Source organism: Myxocyprinus asiaticus, chromosome 30 (assembly GCF_019703515.2).
Source record: "Myxocyprinus asiaticus isolate MX2 ecotype Aquarium Trade chromosome 30, UBuf_Myxa_2, whole genome shotgun sequence".
Lineage (NCBI taxonomy): Eukaryota > Metazoa > Chordata > Actinopteri > Cypriniformes > Catostomidae > Myxocyprinus > Myxocyprinus asiaticus.
The window spans coordinates 15692385-15711610 of NC_059373.1; the positions used below are offsets into that span (position 1 = coordinate 15692385).

General features: G+C 38.1%; 2 protein-coding genes across 5 annotated transcripts in view; both read right to left on the bottom strand.

Moving 5' to 3' along the window:
• Positions 1-12865, bottom strand: part of LOC127420642 (mediator of RNA polymerase II transcription subunit 30-like) — a 39097-nt gene extending 26232 nt beyond the window's left edge. Inside the window, exons 1-3 of one of the 4 annotated variants that reach the window (XM_051663059.1) lie at positions 12787-12865; positions 9169-9427; positions 8930-9088 (exon numbers count right to left, since the gene is read on the bottom strand). In XM_051663059.1, coding sequence (XP_051519019.1) covers positions 8930-9088; positions 9169-9321 — 312 coding nt within the window. In that variant the 5' untranslated portion in view covers positions 9322-9427; positions 12787-12865. Of the gene's footprint in view, positions 1-8929; positions 9089-9168; positions 9428-9950; positions 10113-12786 lie in introns of those variants that run through there. The other 3 variants (XM_051663061.1, XM_051663060.1, XM_051663058.1) reach the window with 3 other exon arrangements.
• The window catches only part of LOC127420636 (regulation of nuclear pre-mRNA domain-containing protein 1A-like), a 47641-nt gene continuing 40906 nt past the window's right edge, over positions 12492-19226 (bottom strand). The window contains exons 10-14 of the mRNA XM_051663046.1: positions 18844-18997; positions 18211-18451; positions 15507-15612; positions 12787-12921; positions 12492-12652 (exon numbers count right to left, since the gene is read on the bottom strand). Of these exons, the coding sequence (XP_051519006.1) occupies positions 12507-12652; positions 12787-12921; positions 15507-15612; positions 18211-18451; positions 18844-18997 (782 nt within the window). The 3' untranslated portion in view covers positions 12492-12506. The remainder of the gene's footprint in view (positions 12653-12786; positions 12922-15506; positions 15613-18210; positions 18452-18843; positions 18998-19226) is intronic.

Consider the following 19226-nt stretch of genomic DNA (forward strand, 5'->3'; position numbering starts at 1 on the left):
ATGTGACTGCCAAAACTGTTTCAATGAATCTCATCCACCTTTGGTATGACTCTTTGCTTTCCTCAATTTATTGCAGGACAATGGTTCAAACAGTTCTACCCACACAAGCTATCTGATATCCATAAAGTGTTTCATTCTTTGTGTGTGGATCCATCATTTGGTGACCTTGACAAATAGACAGTGGTCTCATGGCTTCACAGGCACCAGATGAAGATCTCCTTGCTTTAACATCACAGTGACACCTGCTGGTTTTCTGGATGAGGAATCAGTGCATACAGGTGAAGACAACTGCATTGTAAGGAGAAAACCATCTAATTTTTTTATGATTTTAGTCAAATTTAAAAATTGCTTCCAAATAATATCATTAGTAGACAACTGCGCATTAGTTACAGTCTTCTAATTTCATTGGACGAGCTGCTTTGTAAGGGGCCATTCACACAGGACATATTTTTGTATCTGTCAGTGCTGTTTTGGTAGTTTCTCTACATCCCTTTATGCAGGGATCGGCAACCTTTTTGACATGGAGTGCCATTTTTTATTTTCCTGATCAATGGCTGTGCCGATGCGCATGTATGTGATTTTTCGAAGTTTGAGGCAATTTTTCTGATTTTAATCGTTTATTTTTCATTACAGATTATGTTATCAGCGTAACAGTTTTAGTGAAACATTTTTGCAAAACCCGATGATTATGATATAATCATGGTCCTGCATGTGAATTTTCACAAAGCATCTTTTGGAAGTGCTTTATTGAAAGAAAACCTGTCCTTTTGTACAAAATGAGTTACAGTTAATGTCACAAATGTGCTTATTTGATTGCTGATCATAAAAAGTGTGGAATCTTAAATATTTCTTATATTATATCATAAATGTTTCAAAATCACGCAGAGCTCGGTAATGGAAATCTGAAGGATTAATAGTGGTGTTTTCCTTATTACATGACGTGTTGTTCTGAAAACAAAAAGAAACAAATGAAACACGGAATGTAGGCTGTCATCAGCTCAGCCTGACCGAAGCAAAGCGGGTGCAATTAACCGAAAGAGAAGCGCTGCCAGCTCGTGATGTGCGAATGGCTTGCACGTGCAGCGCGAGTCTCATCACACTTTAACAGTGTTTAGCCTCCCATTCAGCTAATGAGACACTGCGTAATCATGAGGAAGGATTACATCAAGATGTAGATTGGAATGCAGGTGCTGAATTTATATAAATAAAATAGTCTACTCCTCTCTCGTCGTTGCTGGCGTGCCAGTGATTACTCCTCCATTGGTTGCCGACCCCAGCGCTAGACAGACGTCTTTGACCATTGCAATGCATCTTGCTGCTTTGTCAACATCTTGTGTCATGAACGGAGCATCAAAGTTAAAAGATCTTTTCTTCAACGAGACACCTGCATTCTGTTTCATTCGTTGCACTGTGTCTGGCTTTTTTTAACGCAATAACACATCTGCTCAGAGTACTGATATTTCTCATAATAGCATTAAAAACGTTTCACTGTTTGTCTCACTCCGCTTGCCTGTGTTCGCAGTATGTCTGACAGGCTGGCAGGATGAATTATTATTTAGCAAAAGAAAAATTTATAAAATAACTGGCAATATTATTTATTGTTTATAGAACAGTAGGATACAAGCAATATCATACACTAATCAAAGTACTGTGACCAAGAAACATTCAAACTACCATCTCAAGAAGTATTCTCAATGTAGGCAAAGGAATTCAATGACTGATATTTCTTTAAGATATTTAATGTTATTTATGTCATTGACTATTAATGAGTTGTGTGACTGGATGTCATTACAGTCAATAATTAGACAGAGGTAAATGGTAAATTGCAATTGATACAATTTTATAAATCTAAAGATCTAAATATGCCTTTTTTCACTTCTAGCATAAGTATCCTCATAAAATAAGCTAGATTTCGATTATTTAATCCATGAAACCCGTAAACATGTACAGCGTTGTACAGAAAACCAATCAATGGCTTTAAATTATGTATAATTTCAGCAGGCAACAGTAAGCATTTTTAATTCAGTATAATCACTCATATTTTGTGGGTCTGCGGTTTCAAGAACAGACTATAGGCTTCAGGCTGACATGCCGAGAGGGAAGCAAACAGGAAAAATCTGATCATATGAAATGCAAGAACAAAGAGAGAGAGAGAGAGAGAGAGAGAGAGAGAGAGAGAGAGAGAGAGAGAGAGAGAGAGAAACATAAAAGCCCCTGGTAGGTTTGTCAAGGTAGTGAATGCATCAAACCACCGGAGAGTGACTGACAAAGCAGAAAGAGGGAAAACTTAAGCCAAAGCTGTCAAATTAAATGAAAGGAATAGTTCGCCCCAAAACTGAAGATTCTGCCATCATTTACACATCCTTGTGTCATTCCAGTTCAGTATAACTTTGTTTCTTCTGTGGAACACAAAATAATATCCTGAATTTTTCCATATATTGAAAATTAATTAGGACTGTGTCTGTCAAGCAGCAAAATGACAAAAAAAAGCACCATAATTTATCATAAAAATTGTCCATGTGACTCGTGTACTATATTCCAAGTCTTCTGAAGTGATTTGATTGTTTTGTGTGAGGAACAGACAGAAATTTAAGTCGTTATTCACTGATAATCTCAACTCCAGTGAGCTGTTGAGTTGAACTCGAGAACCAAACTAGTCCAATTTAATTGTGACCAGAATGAATCAATTCATTGGAAAGATCTGATTCAAAAGATTAATTGAGTCATGAATCAGACATCACTATTTCAATCATGAACTCTCATGAATGCACCAAAGATAGCTAGGGCAGATGTCAACATTATCAATAAATAACAATTTAGGGTCTGTTCCATACACAAACGCTATCATATGGCTTCATAAGACTTGGAATATAGCACACGAGTTGTATGTACCACTTTTATGACATCTTAATGATAATTTTTTTAAACCTGACAATCCTAGTCTCCATTTGTTTTCATTATATGGAAAATAGTTAGTATAGTATTTATTATATATATATATATATATATATATATATATATATATATATATATATATATATATATATATATATATATATATATAGTGGCATGCAAAAGTTTGGGCACCCCGGTCTAAATTTATGTTGCTGTGAATAGCTAAGCGAGTAAAAGATGACCTGATTTCCAAAAGGCAGTAGTTACAGATGAAACATTTCTTTAATACTTTAAGCAATATGTGACTCCAGCCAGGTCTTCTAAGCAACCAAAATTGGCCCGGTTGCTAGGGTGGGTAGAGTCACATGGGGTAACCTCCTCGTGGTCGCTATAATATGGTTCGCTCTCAGTGGGGCACGTGGTGAGTTGTGCGTGGATGCCGCCGAGAATGGCGTGAAGCCTCCACACATACTATGTCTCAGCAGTAGACATCTGAGCACGTGCTCAACAAGCCATGTGATAAAATGCACGGATTGACGGTTTGAGCCGAGTCACTATGCCACGATGAGGACTTAGAGCACATTGGTTATTGGGCATTCCAAATTGGGGAGAAAAATGGGGGAGAAAAAAAATAATATATATATATATATATATTTTTTTTTTTTTTTTAAGCAATATTCCTTTTTTATTTCCATCTTTTACAGTTTCAAAATAACAAAAAAGGAAAAGCGCCCGAAGCAAAAGTTTGGGCACCCTACATGGTCAGTACTTTTTTTAAAGCTTGTAAAAGCTTTTTGTTGCCGGCTAAGAGTCTTTCAATTTTTGTTTGGGGGATTTTTGCCCATTCTTCACTTTAAAAGGCTTCTTGTTCTGTGAGATTTTTGGGCCGTCTTGCATGCACTGCTCTTTTGAGGTCTATCCACAGATTTTTTATGATGTTTAGGTCGGGGGACTGTGAGGGCCATGGCAAAACCTTCAGCTTGCACCTCTTGAGGTAGTCCATTGTGGTTTTGAAGTGTATCCTGTCGTAGAATCCATCCTCTTTTCATCTTCAGCTTTTTTACAGATGGTGTGATGTTTGCTTCCAGAATTTGCTGGTATTTAATTGAATCCATTCTTTCCTCTACCAGTGAAATGTTTCCCATGCCACTGGCTGCAACACAAGTCCAAAGCATGATCGATCCACCCTCACTGGAGAAGTGTTATTTTCATGAAATTCTGCACCCTTTTTTCTCCAAACATACCTTTGCTCATTGTGGCCAGAAAGTTATAGTTTAACTTCATCAGTCCACAGGCTTGGTTCCAAAATGCATCAGGCTTGTTAGATGTTAATTTGCAAACTTCTGACTTCGGTATCTTCTTATAGCCTTCGCCTGCTTTGTGGGCATTAATTATTTTAATTTTCAGAGTGCTAGGCAGCTGCTTAGAGGAGCCCATGGCTGCTGATTGTTGAGACAAGGTTTAGGAGTCAGAGTATTTATAAAGCTTTGAAATTTGCATCACCTGGCCTTTCCAAATGATGATTGTGAACAAGCCATAGCCCTAACAAGCTAATTAAGGTCTGAGACATACTGTAGGTAAAAGTTATCTGAGAGCTCAAATCTCTTGGGGTGCCCAAACTTTTGCATGGTGCTCCTTTCCTATTTTTCCACTCTAAAATTGTACAAAACAAAAATAAAACACTAATCTTGCTTAAAATGTTGAAAAGAATGTTTCATCTTTAACTTTATGCCTTTTGGAGATCAGTTCATCTTCTACTTACTTAACTATTCACAGTAACAGAAATTTTGACCAGGGGTGCCCAAACTTTTGCATGCCCCTGTGTGTGTATATATATACATATATATATATATATATATTATATAATATGAAAAAATGATGTGTTCCACAGAAGAAAGCCATACGGATTGGAACAACCTGAGGGTGAATTTTAATTTCACCTATTCCTTTAATTAGCTTTGCACTTACTGACGGATGGATTGTAGAAGGAACAGGAACACAATGCAAGCTTTGAGCCCAAGGAAATATCCACCTGTTGGCCACTAATGGAGTAAGAAAGAGCCGGCTAGTTTAATGTAACATAAACAACACATTACTCAAAGCCAAGACTCTGAAAGATGGATGTGGTCTGCCAGCTGACTGAAAAGAATGATTCAGAGAAGTTCACTCAGGTTCATTACATTGAGGGGACTGAGGTGGACGGAAAAAAGTGAAGTGGTAAATTAATTTTTCGTTGTGCAGGAAATTCCACTGCTGGGAGCCGGTGATTGCCTTGGTTGGAAAATGCTGACATGAGGGACTTTGCCAGCTGTTCATTACCAAGTGCTGCAGCTAATTAGCGAGGTGATGAGGTAATGCAACTGACTCCATTATTGCACTTCCTGTTTGAAGAAAAAGCGTTACAGGAGCTGAAAGAGCACCTGAAATACAAACAGGGGAGGCAGAGCCAAAATAAATATCCTCTGAGCACAGTGGCTTTTCTGCTAATGAGAAGGAAGAAACTGAATTTCCAACTCTCAAGGCTGCGGTTCTGGCCCTCCAGTTAAAGTTACAGCAAATCACATTACTTTAATCTGGCAATTTCTTTAATAAAAGAAAAAGCTTGTGCAAATGACAGGTTTGAATGACTCCAACTCTAAGGGGAGAATTCACCAAGAATGAAATGCGCCTGCTGATAGCACTGTTTATTTGCAAGCACTTGTTTGTCTGCGTTGTTTTAGCACCCAATTCACTGAAGGAATTATGCAAATTAGGTAACGGCACAAACATGGTCAAAAAATTAGTGTTGAACGCAATTTGCACATTGCAATTCCCTATCTTGCGAGTCGATTCTGAGTGTTAGGTTTTGAAGGGTGCAGCAAACTTATTTGATTTGGCATACTTTACTGGGAGTGTACAGGCTCTTTAAAGGGATAGTTCACCCAAAAATGAAAATTATCTCATGACTTACCCTCCTGGCATCCCCGATGTGACTTTCTTTCTTCTGCAGAACACAAATGAAGAATTTTTTTAATAATTTCTCAGCTTTTTAGGTCCATACAATGCACGTGAATGGGTGTCAAAATGTTGAAGCTCCAAAATCCACATAAAGGAAGCATAAAAGTAATCCATATGACTCCAATGGTTAAATTAATGTGTTCAGATAGGTGTGGGTGAGAAACAAGTCAATATTTAATAATTTTTTTAACATAAATTATCCTCCCTGCCCAGAAGAGGACAATATGCTCAAAGAATGTGAATCACCAAAAACAGAAGGAGAAATTTAAAGTGAAGGAAAAAAGACTTAAATATTTATCTGTTTCTCACCTACACCTATCATATTGTGTCTGAACACATGGATTTAACCATTGGAGTCAGATGGATTACTTTTATGCTTCCTTTATGTGGATTTTGGAGCTTCAAAATTTTGGCACCCATTCACTTGCATTGTATGGAGCAGAAATATTCTTCTAAAAATCGTCATTTGTGTTCAGCAGATGAAAGAAATTCATACACATCTGGGATGGCATGAGGGTGAGTAAATGATGAGAGAATTTTCATTTTTGGGTGAACTAACCCTTTAAAACAAAAGTGCACTCAGCTATGCCCATACCTTTTATTTTCCTAACATTTGATCTTTTTTTTTATAAACTACTACTGCAATAATCAATAACAAATGTACACAAATATCTCTTTGTAGTAAAATTCTACACCCTGCTTTCCAGAGTACAACATTAATTGTGTTAGACAAATAATGCTGCCTTTTGTAATCTATAATAGGTCACTATGCATTAAATAGAGGTGTTTTTGCAGTGAAAAGAATCTCATTGACTTGATTTAAATACATATTAAACCAGATATGTATTTAAACTAAACCAGAACATACAAGCATCCGATTGGAACCCATTGGACTCCAGGTGGTTAGTAAATAAGACACAGGGTCTTGTGCTGAAATACCACACATTCAAGTAGCAGCGACATTTTTGCAAATGTTTCTATGGACTATTCGCCCTTAAAGGCCACCACAGCAGCACTTCAGAAGATCTGAAAAACACATGAGTTCTTATTATAACAAGTTCTTATTATAACATGTGAGAGCTTATTCTTTATAAATCCAGACATGACGTCACTGAAAGCTTTTAGAGTGACCAAACTTAGTCAGTGGGAATCTCAGTTGGACTGAATCACTACATCACTTCAATGCCAAAGTGAGGCCAAGACACAAACATGTGATTCAAGGATGTTTCCTCCACTGCAAGTTGAAATGCATTATAAAAATGTTGCCTAGTTAACTTTAAAATAATCTCCCAAGGTGTGCTAATTAGATGTTTAAAGCAAACAGATGTTGTAGAATTCCCCCAAGTACAAGATCAAATAAACCCACTCCTAACTACTCGAAGTTCGCAACCCATCAGTGACAATGTGATTAGTACTTTTGAAGTAAACTACATAGAAGTACATGAAATGAAGGCTCCAGCCATATCAGTGGCCTAGAAAAAGCTGTTTTATTCTATACGGAGTGGGACTTGCCACTATGGGGTCTGCCATATTGAGGTCGCAAGAATACTACTCACCCCCTATTAACGGACACTTTTAGATGTAGAATAAATTAATAATTGGAGATAAGTATGCCTGTGAATATGGTATTTCAACAATGGAATTGGTAAACTTTTTTGTGATGCTGCATCTACAGTATGCCGAGAGGTGTCAGTATACACTTAGTGACCACTTTATTAGGTACACCTGTACACCTACTTATTCATGCGATTATCTATTCAGCCAATCCTGTGGCAGCAACGCAATGCATAAAATCATGCAGATACTGGTCAGGAGATTCAGTTAATTTTCACTTCAACCATCAGAATGGGGAAAACAATGTGTCAGCAGTTACAGAAATACTCAAACCAGCCCGTATGGCACCAAAAATCATGCTACGGTCGAAAACACTGAGAAGTTTTAAATTTTGGTGCAACTAGCATCTCATGGCAAATAAAGATTAGCTGAGTTCAGAATGGCATACTTCCTATACTACTCTCACTACCTCTGCCATATGTGTCTATGGCAGAAATACTATGGGTAGTATGGTAGTGTGTAATTCCGAACTTAGCCATTGGGTGCTTCTCGTTTCTGAAACTGTGCATCCTCGTTTCCTTTCCTTGCTTCCTTTCCTTGTTTCCTAACTCCACCCTCTTAGGAAACGAGGACAGGATGGAAGGAAAAGAAACAAGGATGGAGGAATCAAAGCAAGATGTATTTGTAAAATTAAATGTCCTGCTCACTCAAGCGTGACTTCAAAGCGCCGTCTCTGCGCAGCTGCATTACATCGGAGTGCTTGACGTTATGTTGTTGAAACATGATTTATTGATATTTTCACAATAAAACCTAATAATTCAAGATGCACAGTTTAAGTATGTGACAATTATAGTTTATTTAAACTGCAATTGTGAAACATTAATTCAAACTGTTGTGTCAGATGTGAAGGGGGGAGGAGAATTTATGTGTGTCGACCAAAACGTCTTCTGCATAGGAAGCTCCTATTTCCTTGCTCAAGCGTCCTCAGAAAGCTTTCTCTGTCCTCGTTTCTCTTGTTGCATTTAGCGAATTGATATGTCCTTCATGATGGCGGACTTTAATCTGTTTCCGGGTCACAGGCTCGAGGATGGAGGGCCGAGGAAACAAGGACGCACAATTTAGGAAATGAGAAGCACCCAATGTTTCCAAACAGGTTTCCTGAAAACTCCCCCCATCAGCCATTTGTCGGGGACAAAAATAGTCTCGCACCAAACTGATGCCATTGGTTGAGCCAGTGTTGCTGGTTGGGCTGGTCAGGATGCTCAAACAAACAGAGCAATGTTTTGATAGTGCCACAGAGCCACAACCTTCAAATGGCTTACATATAGTTGTCGCTGCGTATAAAACTGGGTTAGGAAAAAAAAATGTTACATCAAAAACAATTACTCACTTTAACGTTAAACAGATACTCGAGTGCGTCTCATGAAGCATAGACCAGAATGTGGTAGAGAGAGAGAGAGAGTAGAGAGAACGTGAATCTCACCTCAGGTGGTATGGGGTCTAGACCAGCACAGTTCTCATTACATTTGTCATAAACAAGACGGAGCTTGCGGAAAAGGACAGAGAGCGTCCGCAAGTGCTCTTGCAGTTTCCCCAACCGATCCTGATGAGTGTTAGGATGATAAGTCACTCCATTCGGCAGCTGAAAAAGAAGACAGGGAGAAAGGGAGTTGATCAAAGCAGACAAAGACAGGATGTATGTCTTTGATGGTATGAACTTACTTGCATGTTTCTAAGCAGCTGAAAGATCTCCATGGTTCGTAAGACGATGTCCTGCACCGTCTCTTGTCCGATCCGACATAGTGAGGCTGTGTTCACATCACGCGCTGCCTGAGCCTGTTGCCCGGAAAACGGGGCCAGAGGAGGGGTTGTCATGGGGACAGCGGGATGCAGGCACTGATGGCTGAATGGCTATTCAGTAGGACTTTGGGGCATGCCTGTTAACAATATGTTCCTGTATGATAAATTGAGAGAGAGAGACCTAGAGCGAGAGAGAGAGAGAGAGAGAGAGAGAGAGAGAGAGAAATTTTCAATTTCAAAGTACTTTAATGGGATGACTATTTATTGCCAAAGCATCAATACCAACAACAACAGATTTTTTTTTATTATTTTTAAAGAAAATTAGGTGACAGTAGTGGTAGACTAATAGAAATAATGATGATAATAATAATAATAATAATAATAATAATCAACAATTTACAATAAAAAGAAATAGAATAAAAATTAATATGCAACAAGAAAATATTGAGTTGTTAAATGAACTATCCAACTGCAAACCATAAACCAAAACAATACGCTATCAAGACAAAAACACAATAATATGAAAAATATGGAAAAATGGAAAAATACATATGATTTAGCTTAACATTGAGCTACTGACATCACAGCCTGAATGTCAAACGCAACTGCTCAAACACAAGCCATAACACGTATGTGGCATAAACACACGTTGTGTTGTAACAAGAAAAATGCCAATCGCGGCAGCATTTGTGACGTTTAAATACCTTTCGCACTTTAGTGTTGTTGACAGGACGTCATTTTTCCGAGTCAGTCATCGCGAGAGTTCGAAATCATCGTTCACCGTAGCTCATCCCCCATTTTCCTCTTGTTATTTTTATATTTTAGATATTTTTATACAAATAGTAGGTGCAAACAATCAACGGACAGCACCTTACCAACAAAAATGGCAGATCTTGCGATAAAATTAAATATTTTGTGGAAATCCGGGTACATTTTAGTTGTAGGTGCAGCGCGCCATCTAGTGTAAACACCTTATTTTACACACTACACCTTTTCTCACGTAATGTTAGAAAAGTATAGCATCAATGAGGCATATAATGCAATATCCTATAAAAGATTGTTTACTTTGACCTTACATATCGCACTGATTGACCTTTGCATTATATCCACGGATTTCACCTTTTTCGGATTCCACTGTGTACAGTCCTAAAATGAGATATGTCTTGAAAAATAACAAACAGAAAAATGATTTGTTCTTCTGGTCTGATTACATCTAAAGATACTGTTGAATATGAGAAATTCAAAGTAGGCTACAATAGTGGAGATAAAATGAGCAAATTGCATAATGATCCACTTTGGGTTATAAAACCCTTCTCATCCTGGTTCTTACACAGTGAGGAATGCAGTACATTTTTGACTTTTTTTCCATGACAAAAACAAAGATAGGCATTCAGACTGAATTAATTTGATTTGTGTGACTTTACCCAACAACTAAGGAAAAAAATATCAATTAACGCTTTTAACATCAGACTCTCTGTTTTAAGTAACACTGATAGCACAATTCATTTTCAATTCTGGTTTTGTAGACCAGTTCTTTTGTTTAGACTACCTCTACTTATATGCTTAATAACCCTTTCCCTTCCCATATCTAAGAAAATGACCCTCAACATAATTTAGGTAGTTTGGAGACAGAGATGCAGTCAGGTCTTTCATTATAAACCTAAGTGATGTTGTTCCTCTGAGTGGAGAACAGAAGAGAATACTGAATGCACTTATACACAACAATCAACTGTTTACTATTCTTATACGTGGTCTGTAAAGCCACACAAGGACTCCCACTTCACAGGGGCGTCTTCTCTGTATATTTTGATTTGTAGCTTTGCTTGGTTTGATATCTTGTGGACTATAAGAGGATTAGACCCTGGAGGAGCTGAGAGTACAAAGAGATACAGTAGCAAGAGAGAGCGAGATAGCGATAATGCAAATTATGATGGTTGGTCAATTTGATATGCATTCCTTTGAATAAAACATCCAAGGGAGTTAAAAAAATTTAAAAATGTAAAAATTTAAAAAGAAAAAAAAAAAAAACAAATTAGAGAAACCGTTTCTAGTTATGATTTCATTCTTGTTTAAGCTATTATAGATAGAAATACCTGGGACTGAGGAATAATAGTTTGTTACTAAGAATTATAAACATGTAATAACCTACATGTGTGTTGTAAGAGAAAACCCACAACCTCATTCATCAGTTTAGGATTATGATCAAAGATCAACAGGGAAGTACATCAAAGCCCTTCCACAAAAGTGACAAGCTACAGATATCAGTTGACACTTGTTTCTTTTTGGATGGCCTTGCTGTGCACATGGTAAAATCAAACATACCAGTAAATAGAAGCATAATGGGGCCCTGTGTTGCATTAATTTCAACATTCACTTCAGGGAATATCAATAATCAGCCCTTGCTTGAGGAGAAAATAAAGACTGACATTTAAAGAAGTGCTAAGATCAGTGGCACATTGGGAACTGCGAATAAATTGAACCAAACTTTTTCACTGATCAGTCCTGTACTGATCAAAGAAACCAGATGATCAAAGTTCTCTCAGTGTTATAGAAAGAAGCATGAGGCTCACAAACAAATAAGGTCAAAGATCAGCAATAAGATTAACATATGCACCGTTGACTGGCAACAATTATCCCTTTGAGGACCAAAAGATAGCATTATGCCTGGACGAATACAGTACAATACACTACCTTACTCCTCTTTGATGAAACAGTGAGAAATAAAATAAAAATATGGGACAGAAATGTAATACAGAAATTTAACAACAAAAACTGCATGTAGAGGCCAATTCCAAATCTTTTTTCATGCCTAAAATACCTTGTTACTTTAGCTCAGTGAAATGCAATAACTAGTATATCAACCTAACTTCCCAGTCTATTTCCAAGCAGAACAATTCACAACAAATTTGTAGCTGATATACAATGCTGATAAAATTGTCAAGTGACCCTAAATACATGAGGAAAGCATCCTTAACCTTGTCAGTGTTAGCACATGGTGTTGCCACAATCTCAGTGAAATAATGTCATGTGACTCTATCCCCCTGGCCCTATCCACCTCTAGATGAATACAGACAGAAACAAAGGGGTCAAAGGTCCAAGACTGAGAGGACCGTTTATTCTCAAATAAAACCTTTGCAATTTAGGTATATCATTTTAAAACCACAATAATCCTCCATCAAGGATTCTCAACAATCTTTGTCATATGTTTTTTGTCCCTTTGGACTGGGGCCATTCATTAAAAATGTAAATATCTGGGTGTTTCACTTTGAAGGGTCTTGACAAAGGCTACAGTCAGGTCTCTGGTCTGCTTGTTGCTCCAGTTGAATTGTTACCGAATGGAAACTGTAGGTAATGAAACAGGCCTGGGTGATCTCTCTCAACACCACCTGTGGCTCTACAGTGTCATCTGAGAAGATTAACATTAGCAAACGGTAAGAAACTCATGCCAGGGCGGAATAATTTAGAAATATATGTTTGCTTTAGGCTACATGCTAATAAATGCCATAAAGAGATCATATAGTGTTTAGGGCAAAGTGTCACCTATAGCCACATGAGCAGAGAGCACAGCATGGTTCATGGTCAGGGCCCAGATGTGTAGATTGTGTAGCGCTTTAACTCCCTTTACTTTGAGCAGCTTCTCCCTCACCTCATTATAGTTCACACCAGCTGGTGTGCCTGTAGACGAGAAAGACCCTCCAAGAGTTAGGATCTACAAATTAAAACAGCTCATGTTCCGAGAAAGGTGAAATGAGAATAAGTAATTTATAGCACATGGAAAATTGAATGCCCTTTCACAGAATGCCCAGTGGCTGTTACAAAATCTAGATACTTTTATATACAGTGCATCCGGAAAGTATTCACAGCACTTCACTTTTTCCACATTTTGTTATGTTTCAGCCTTATTCCAAAATGGATTAAATTCATTATTTTCCTCAATTCTACAAACAATACCCCATAATGACAATGTGAAAGAAGTTTGTTTGAAATCTTTGCAAATTTTTTAAAAATAAAAAACGAAACAAAAATCACATGTACATAAGTATTCACAGCCTTTGCTAAATACTTTGTTGAAGCACCTTTGGCACCAATTACAGCCTCAAGTTTTTTTGAGTATGATGCTACAAGCTTGGCACACCTATTTTTGGGCAGTTTCTCCCATTCTTCTTTGCAGGACCTCTCAAGCTTCATCAGGTTGGATGGGGAGTGTCGGTGCACAGCCATTTTCAGATCTCTCCAGAGATGTTCAACCAGGTTCAAGTCTGGGCTCTGGCTGGGCCACTCAAGGACATTCACAGAGTTGTCCTGTAGCCACTCCTTTGTTATCTTGGCTGTGTGCTTAGGGTCGTTGTCCTGTTGGAAGATGAACCTTCACCCCAGTCTGAGGTCCAGAGCGCTCTGGAGCAGGTTTTCATCAAGGATGTCTCTGTACATTGCTGCATTCATCTTTCCCTTGATCTTGACTAGTCTCCCAGTTCCTGCTGCTGAAAAAAATCCCCACAGCATGATGCTGCCACCACCATGCTTCACTGTAGGGATGGTATTGGCCAGGTGATGAGCAGTGCCTGGTTTCCTCCAGACATGACGCTTGCTATTCAGGCCAAACAGTTTAATCTTTGTTTCTCATGGTCTGAGAGTCCTTCAGGTGCCTTTAGGCAAACTCCAGGCGGGCTGTCATGTGCCTTTTACTGAGGAGTGGCTTCCGTCTCACAGGCCTGATTGGTGGAGTGCTGCAGAGATAGTTGTTCTTTTGGAAGGTTTTCCTCTCTCCACAGAGAAACACTGGAGCTCTGTCAGAGTGACCATCGGGTTCTTGGTCACCTCCCTGACTAAGGCAACTAAACCCGATTGCTCAGTTTGGCCGGGCGACCAGCTCTAGGAAGAGCCCAGGTGGTTCCAAACTTCTTCCATTTATGGACGATGGAGGCCACTGTGCTCATTGGGACCTTCAATGCTGCAGAAATTTTTCTGTACCCTTCCCCAGATCTGTGCCTCGATACAATCCTGTCTCGGAGGTCTACAGACAATTCCTTGGACTTCATGGCTTGGTTTGTGCTCTGACATGCACTGTTAACTGTGGGACCTTATATAGGCATGTGTGTGCCTTTCCAAATCATGTCCAATCAACTGAATTTACTACAGGTGGACTCCAATCAAGTTGTAGAAACATCTCAAGGATGATCAGTGGAAACAGGATGCACCTGAGCTCAATTTTGAGTGTCATAGCAAAGGCTGTGAATACTTATGTACATGTGATTTTTTTCGTTTTTTATTTTTAATAAATTTGCAAAGATTTCAAACAAACTTCTTTCATGTTGTCATTATCGGGTATTGTTTGTAGAATTTTGAGGAAAATAATGAATTTAATCAATTTTGGAATAAGGCTGTAACATAACAAAATGTGGAAAAAGTGAAGCGCTGTGAATACTTTCTGGATGCACTGTACACTACCAGTCAAAAAGTTTGGACACAGATTTTATGATCTTAAACATGATCTTAAAAAACTTTTTGATCTAATGGTACTGTATATGCTTTAAAGTTGCACTTTTGTATTTGCGTCATCTTCGACTTACAGTGACACCTAGAGGCTTGGATGCAGCCTCATTCAAAATCAATAGTTTTCAGTTTCAGATGCCATTGCAGACATTTACTATTCACCAGCCATTAGGTTACTTTAATACATGAATGAAAGTGTCAAATAACAGGGCGGTTTCTAAGATTAAGCAAGTAGTTAAGGCTGATCATGTGATTCTAACATGGCAGCCCCCATGAGGGGACCCTCTCCATGTAGATAAAACAGCTTTAAAAGTTACTGTTATGACTGGAGTCTTCATCTCATGTATGTGGTTATGATTTCATACATATATTGCAAAATTACAATAGATTTCTTTAGAAGTAAAACTTTTTAAATGAGGAAAACATTACTGAGTGCACCTTCAATGCTTGACAGACAAATATAAATTGTGCATACTTTTCATGATTTAACATTCTGACGTACCAGTAACTACTAAATTCCCATACTTCCATTTGTGGTATTTCATAGTTTTGATGACACATTCTATAATGTGGAAAATAGTACCAATAAAGAATGAGTAGGTCTGTTCAATCTGTTGACTGTTAGTGTATGCATACTTTATAAGACTAGATTGAACTTTAATGAAATTAAGTTATAAAAAAAAAAAAAAAGTAATTATAATTATAATTCATAGTTTTGTCTTTGAACCGGCAATGAAACAGTAATGACTGCAACTAAGACAATTTACCTTCCATCAAGACGATAACAATGTCCCTCATGATCGTGAACGTGGTGCCCAGGACAAACAGAGAAAAAAGGAAGGTGCAGATGGGATCTGCAATTTTATATTCTGGCTGTAAACAGAAAAAAATTCAGTTCATCACCAAAATGCCATTAAAGTGGATATACAGTACTGTGCAAAAGTTTTAGGCACTTGGGAAAAATGTTGCATAGTGAGGATGTCTTCAAAAATACTGCCATAAATAGTTTTCATTTATCAATTAATGTCATACGAAGTCCAGTAAACATAAATAAAAGCTAAATTATTATTTTGTGTGACCACATTTGCCTTCAAAACAGCACCAATTCTCCTAGGTACACCTGGATACAGTTTTTCTTGGTTGTTGGCAGATAGGATGTTCAAAACTTCTTGGAGAATTTGCCACAGTTCTTCCATCTATTTTGGCTGTCTTAATTGCTTCTGTCTCTTCATGTATTCTCAGACTGACACAATGTTCAGTGGGGGGCTCTGTGGGGGCCATGCCATCTGTTTCAGGGCTCCCTGTTCTTCTATTCTATTCTACTTGCAAAAGGAATGTTCGAGAGTCCAACATTTATATTTATATTGACACACTAAAGCTGAAGATATACACTGTGTGCCCAATTATTAGGCAAGTGAGTATTCTGATTTTCATTATTGATAATCATCTTATCATTATTTCCATGCACATTTTCCAACTCCAAACCATATATACTTGAATGCTTATTGGATTCAATCATTTTCAGGTGGTTTGTATTTGTGTAATGAGGAAGGGTGTGGTGAAAGTGACTAACACCTTATATCAAGGTGTGCAAAATTATTAGGCAGCTTCATTACCTCAGGTAAAATGGGCCAAAAAAATGATTTAACTGACACTGAAAAGTCAAATATTGTAAAATGCCTTTCATACGGATGCAACACTCTTGAAATAGCTAAACTATTGGGGTGTGACCACCGGACAATCAAACGTTTTGTTGCAAATAGTCAACTGGGGCACAAAAAAAAACGCATGGAGAAGAAAAGGCGCAAATTAACTGCAAAAGACTTGAGAAGAATTAAACGTGAAGCTACCAGGAACCGATTATCCTCCAATGCTACCATATTCCAGAACTGCAACCTACCTGGAGTGTCCAGAAGTACAAGGTGTCAAGTGCTCCGAGACATGGCCAAGGTCAAGAAGGCTGAAACACGACCACCACTGAATATATTCACATGTTGAAGCGTCAAGATTGGGCAAAGAAATACATGAAGACAGATTTTTCAAAGATTTTATGGACAGATGAAATGAGAGTGATTCCTGATGGACCAGATGGATGGGCCCGTGACTGGATCACTAATGGACACAGGGCACCACTTTGAGTCAGGTGCCAGCAAGGTGGAGGAGGGGTACTGGTATGGGCTGCTATCATTAAGGATGAGGTAGTTGGACCTTTTCGAGTTGAAGATGGACTGAAACTCAACTCTCAAACCTACTGCCAGTTTCTGGAAAGTACTTTCTTCAAGCAGTGGTACAGGAAGAAGTCCTCAGCATTCAAGAAGGCCATGATCTTTATGCAGGACAATGCTCCATCACATGCATCCAAGTACTCCACTGCTTGGCTAGCCAGCAAGGGATTCAAAGATGCCCAAATAATGACTTGGCCCCCTTCCTCATCTGACTTAAATTCTACTGAGAACTTGTGGGCCCTTCTCAAACGTGAGATTTACAGTGAGGGAAGACAATACACCTCTTTGAACAGCATTTGGGAGGCTGTGGTTGCTGCTTCAGTGAAAGTTGAATGTGAACAGATCAAGAAACTGACAGACCCCATGGACGGAAGGCTCATGGCAGTTACTGAAAAGAAGGGTGGCTATATTGGTCACTGAATATTTTTGAAAGACCAAAAATATTATTTAATTGTCATTTTGTGTTACTTATTTGTTGCACCTACTCTAAAAATTGAGAATAAACAATTGAGTGTGGAGAAATTATTTTTGTAATTTAGTTGCCTAATAATTGTGCACACTTATATATTCCCCTGAGAAAGACAAAACTCACTTTTTCTTTGTTAAACATTCAGGTTTGAGGTTCAATAACATTTTGGATTAACTGAGAGCATTGTGTTTGTTCAACAATAAAATTAATCCTGAGGAATACAATGTGCCTAATAATTGGGCATGCAGTGTAAACAACCATCTTAAGACAAATGTTTGTGTGAAACATCTTATGTGCCTAAGACTTTTGCACAGTACTGTATAATTATCAGATCTGATAGGTTACAACAACATATGTATTCAGACAATACCACTTTTCCCTTATAACTTTCTTTTAACTATTATTATATTTTAAAGTTGAAGTGTGTTTTTTTTTTCTATGTTAAAATACTGTTTCCTGATCCAGTTTTATGAAACACTATAAGAAAGCCATTTATAGGTTGATTCCCCTGAAAAATATGAACACTGTGACTCCATGGCATAGACTCAACCAGTGCCATGAATTGTGGACTGAACTATTTGTTTGGCTGTTTGGCAGATGGGGGCAATGTTCGGAAATCTATTTGGAAACAGTTATTATTGCTGCAATTGTATTTGGTGACTAGTGGAAAAGAAATAACACACTTCACCTATAAGTTCAAATGGTGCCGGTTTAGTAGTTGTAAAGCTAATGTAAGATAACGTCAATTTAAACTGCTACCAATCACTCACCTCTTACCTTAAAAAAGATGATGAGGGCACTGACAAGCACACTAACACTCTGAAGAAGGTCTCCAATCACATGGACAAATGCTGCACGTACGCTAGCATTAGCTTGTTTAGCTTGCTTCTCTACATCATAATGGTTAGCGTGCGCATGGCTGTGGCCTGTTTCTTTCCCATGGTTGTGACTGTGACCATGGGAGCTCAGACCACCATGACTATGGCCATGGCCTGACTGATGCAGAGTGAGGGCCATTCTATGCAGAGAGAAACAGACAGAACATTTTCATTCAAAATAATGATCAACTGTAAAAGCCCACAATTAGAAATCACCAGTTCCAATATAATTGGCTGGCTTTAAGCAATTTTCGGGAATAAGGGCACACAGGTTTTTATTGTTTTAGTGGCATCAAAGATATTTAGTTTTATATCCACAAGTAGAACTGTATATTCCGTATGTATATGTTTTCTGAGAAACCTCTGTAAATTAATCAATTCTTATTTCATTTAAAGAGACAGGACCAGACTTTATGCCACAATTCAAATGTCTGGCTATGTACCATTATAATAATATTAGGTCAGTGAATAGTGTGGGTATACTGTTCATTCCATAATAGTTCTGCACTGCAGAATGGGGTTTTTGTCTTACATAATTTTGGCCAGTACAGCACAGCCAGAGGTGATAAGCATGATAGTGCCCTCAACAGTGAAGTCATTATGAATGAGCTTATCTACTGCCAGGTACACAAGCACACCAGTCACAAGCCAAATGGTGAAAACAGACAGCAGAGCACCCAGGATTTCTGAAAATATCCAGCAGTTTACTGATGAAATTGCACAGGAAAAACAGAAACACTTCCAATACAGTTCACTTGCATATGCTGCAGTACTATCATAGTGTCCATATTACTGCACGTTTGAAGGCAATTGCCACGTATTGTACATAGTATGCACATTTTCAATAGGCCTACATTAATTCCTAATTTTATGGTGTACTATTTCTCAAAGACTCTTTGTATCCATCCCTAAACA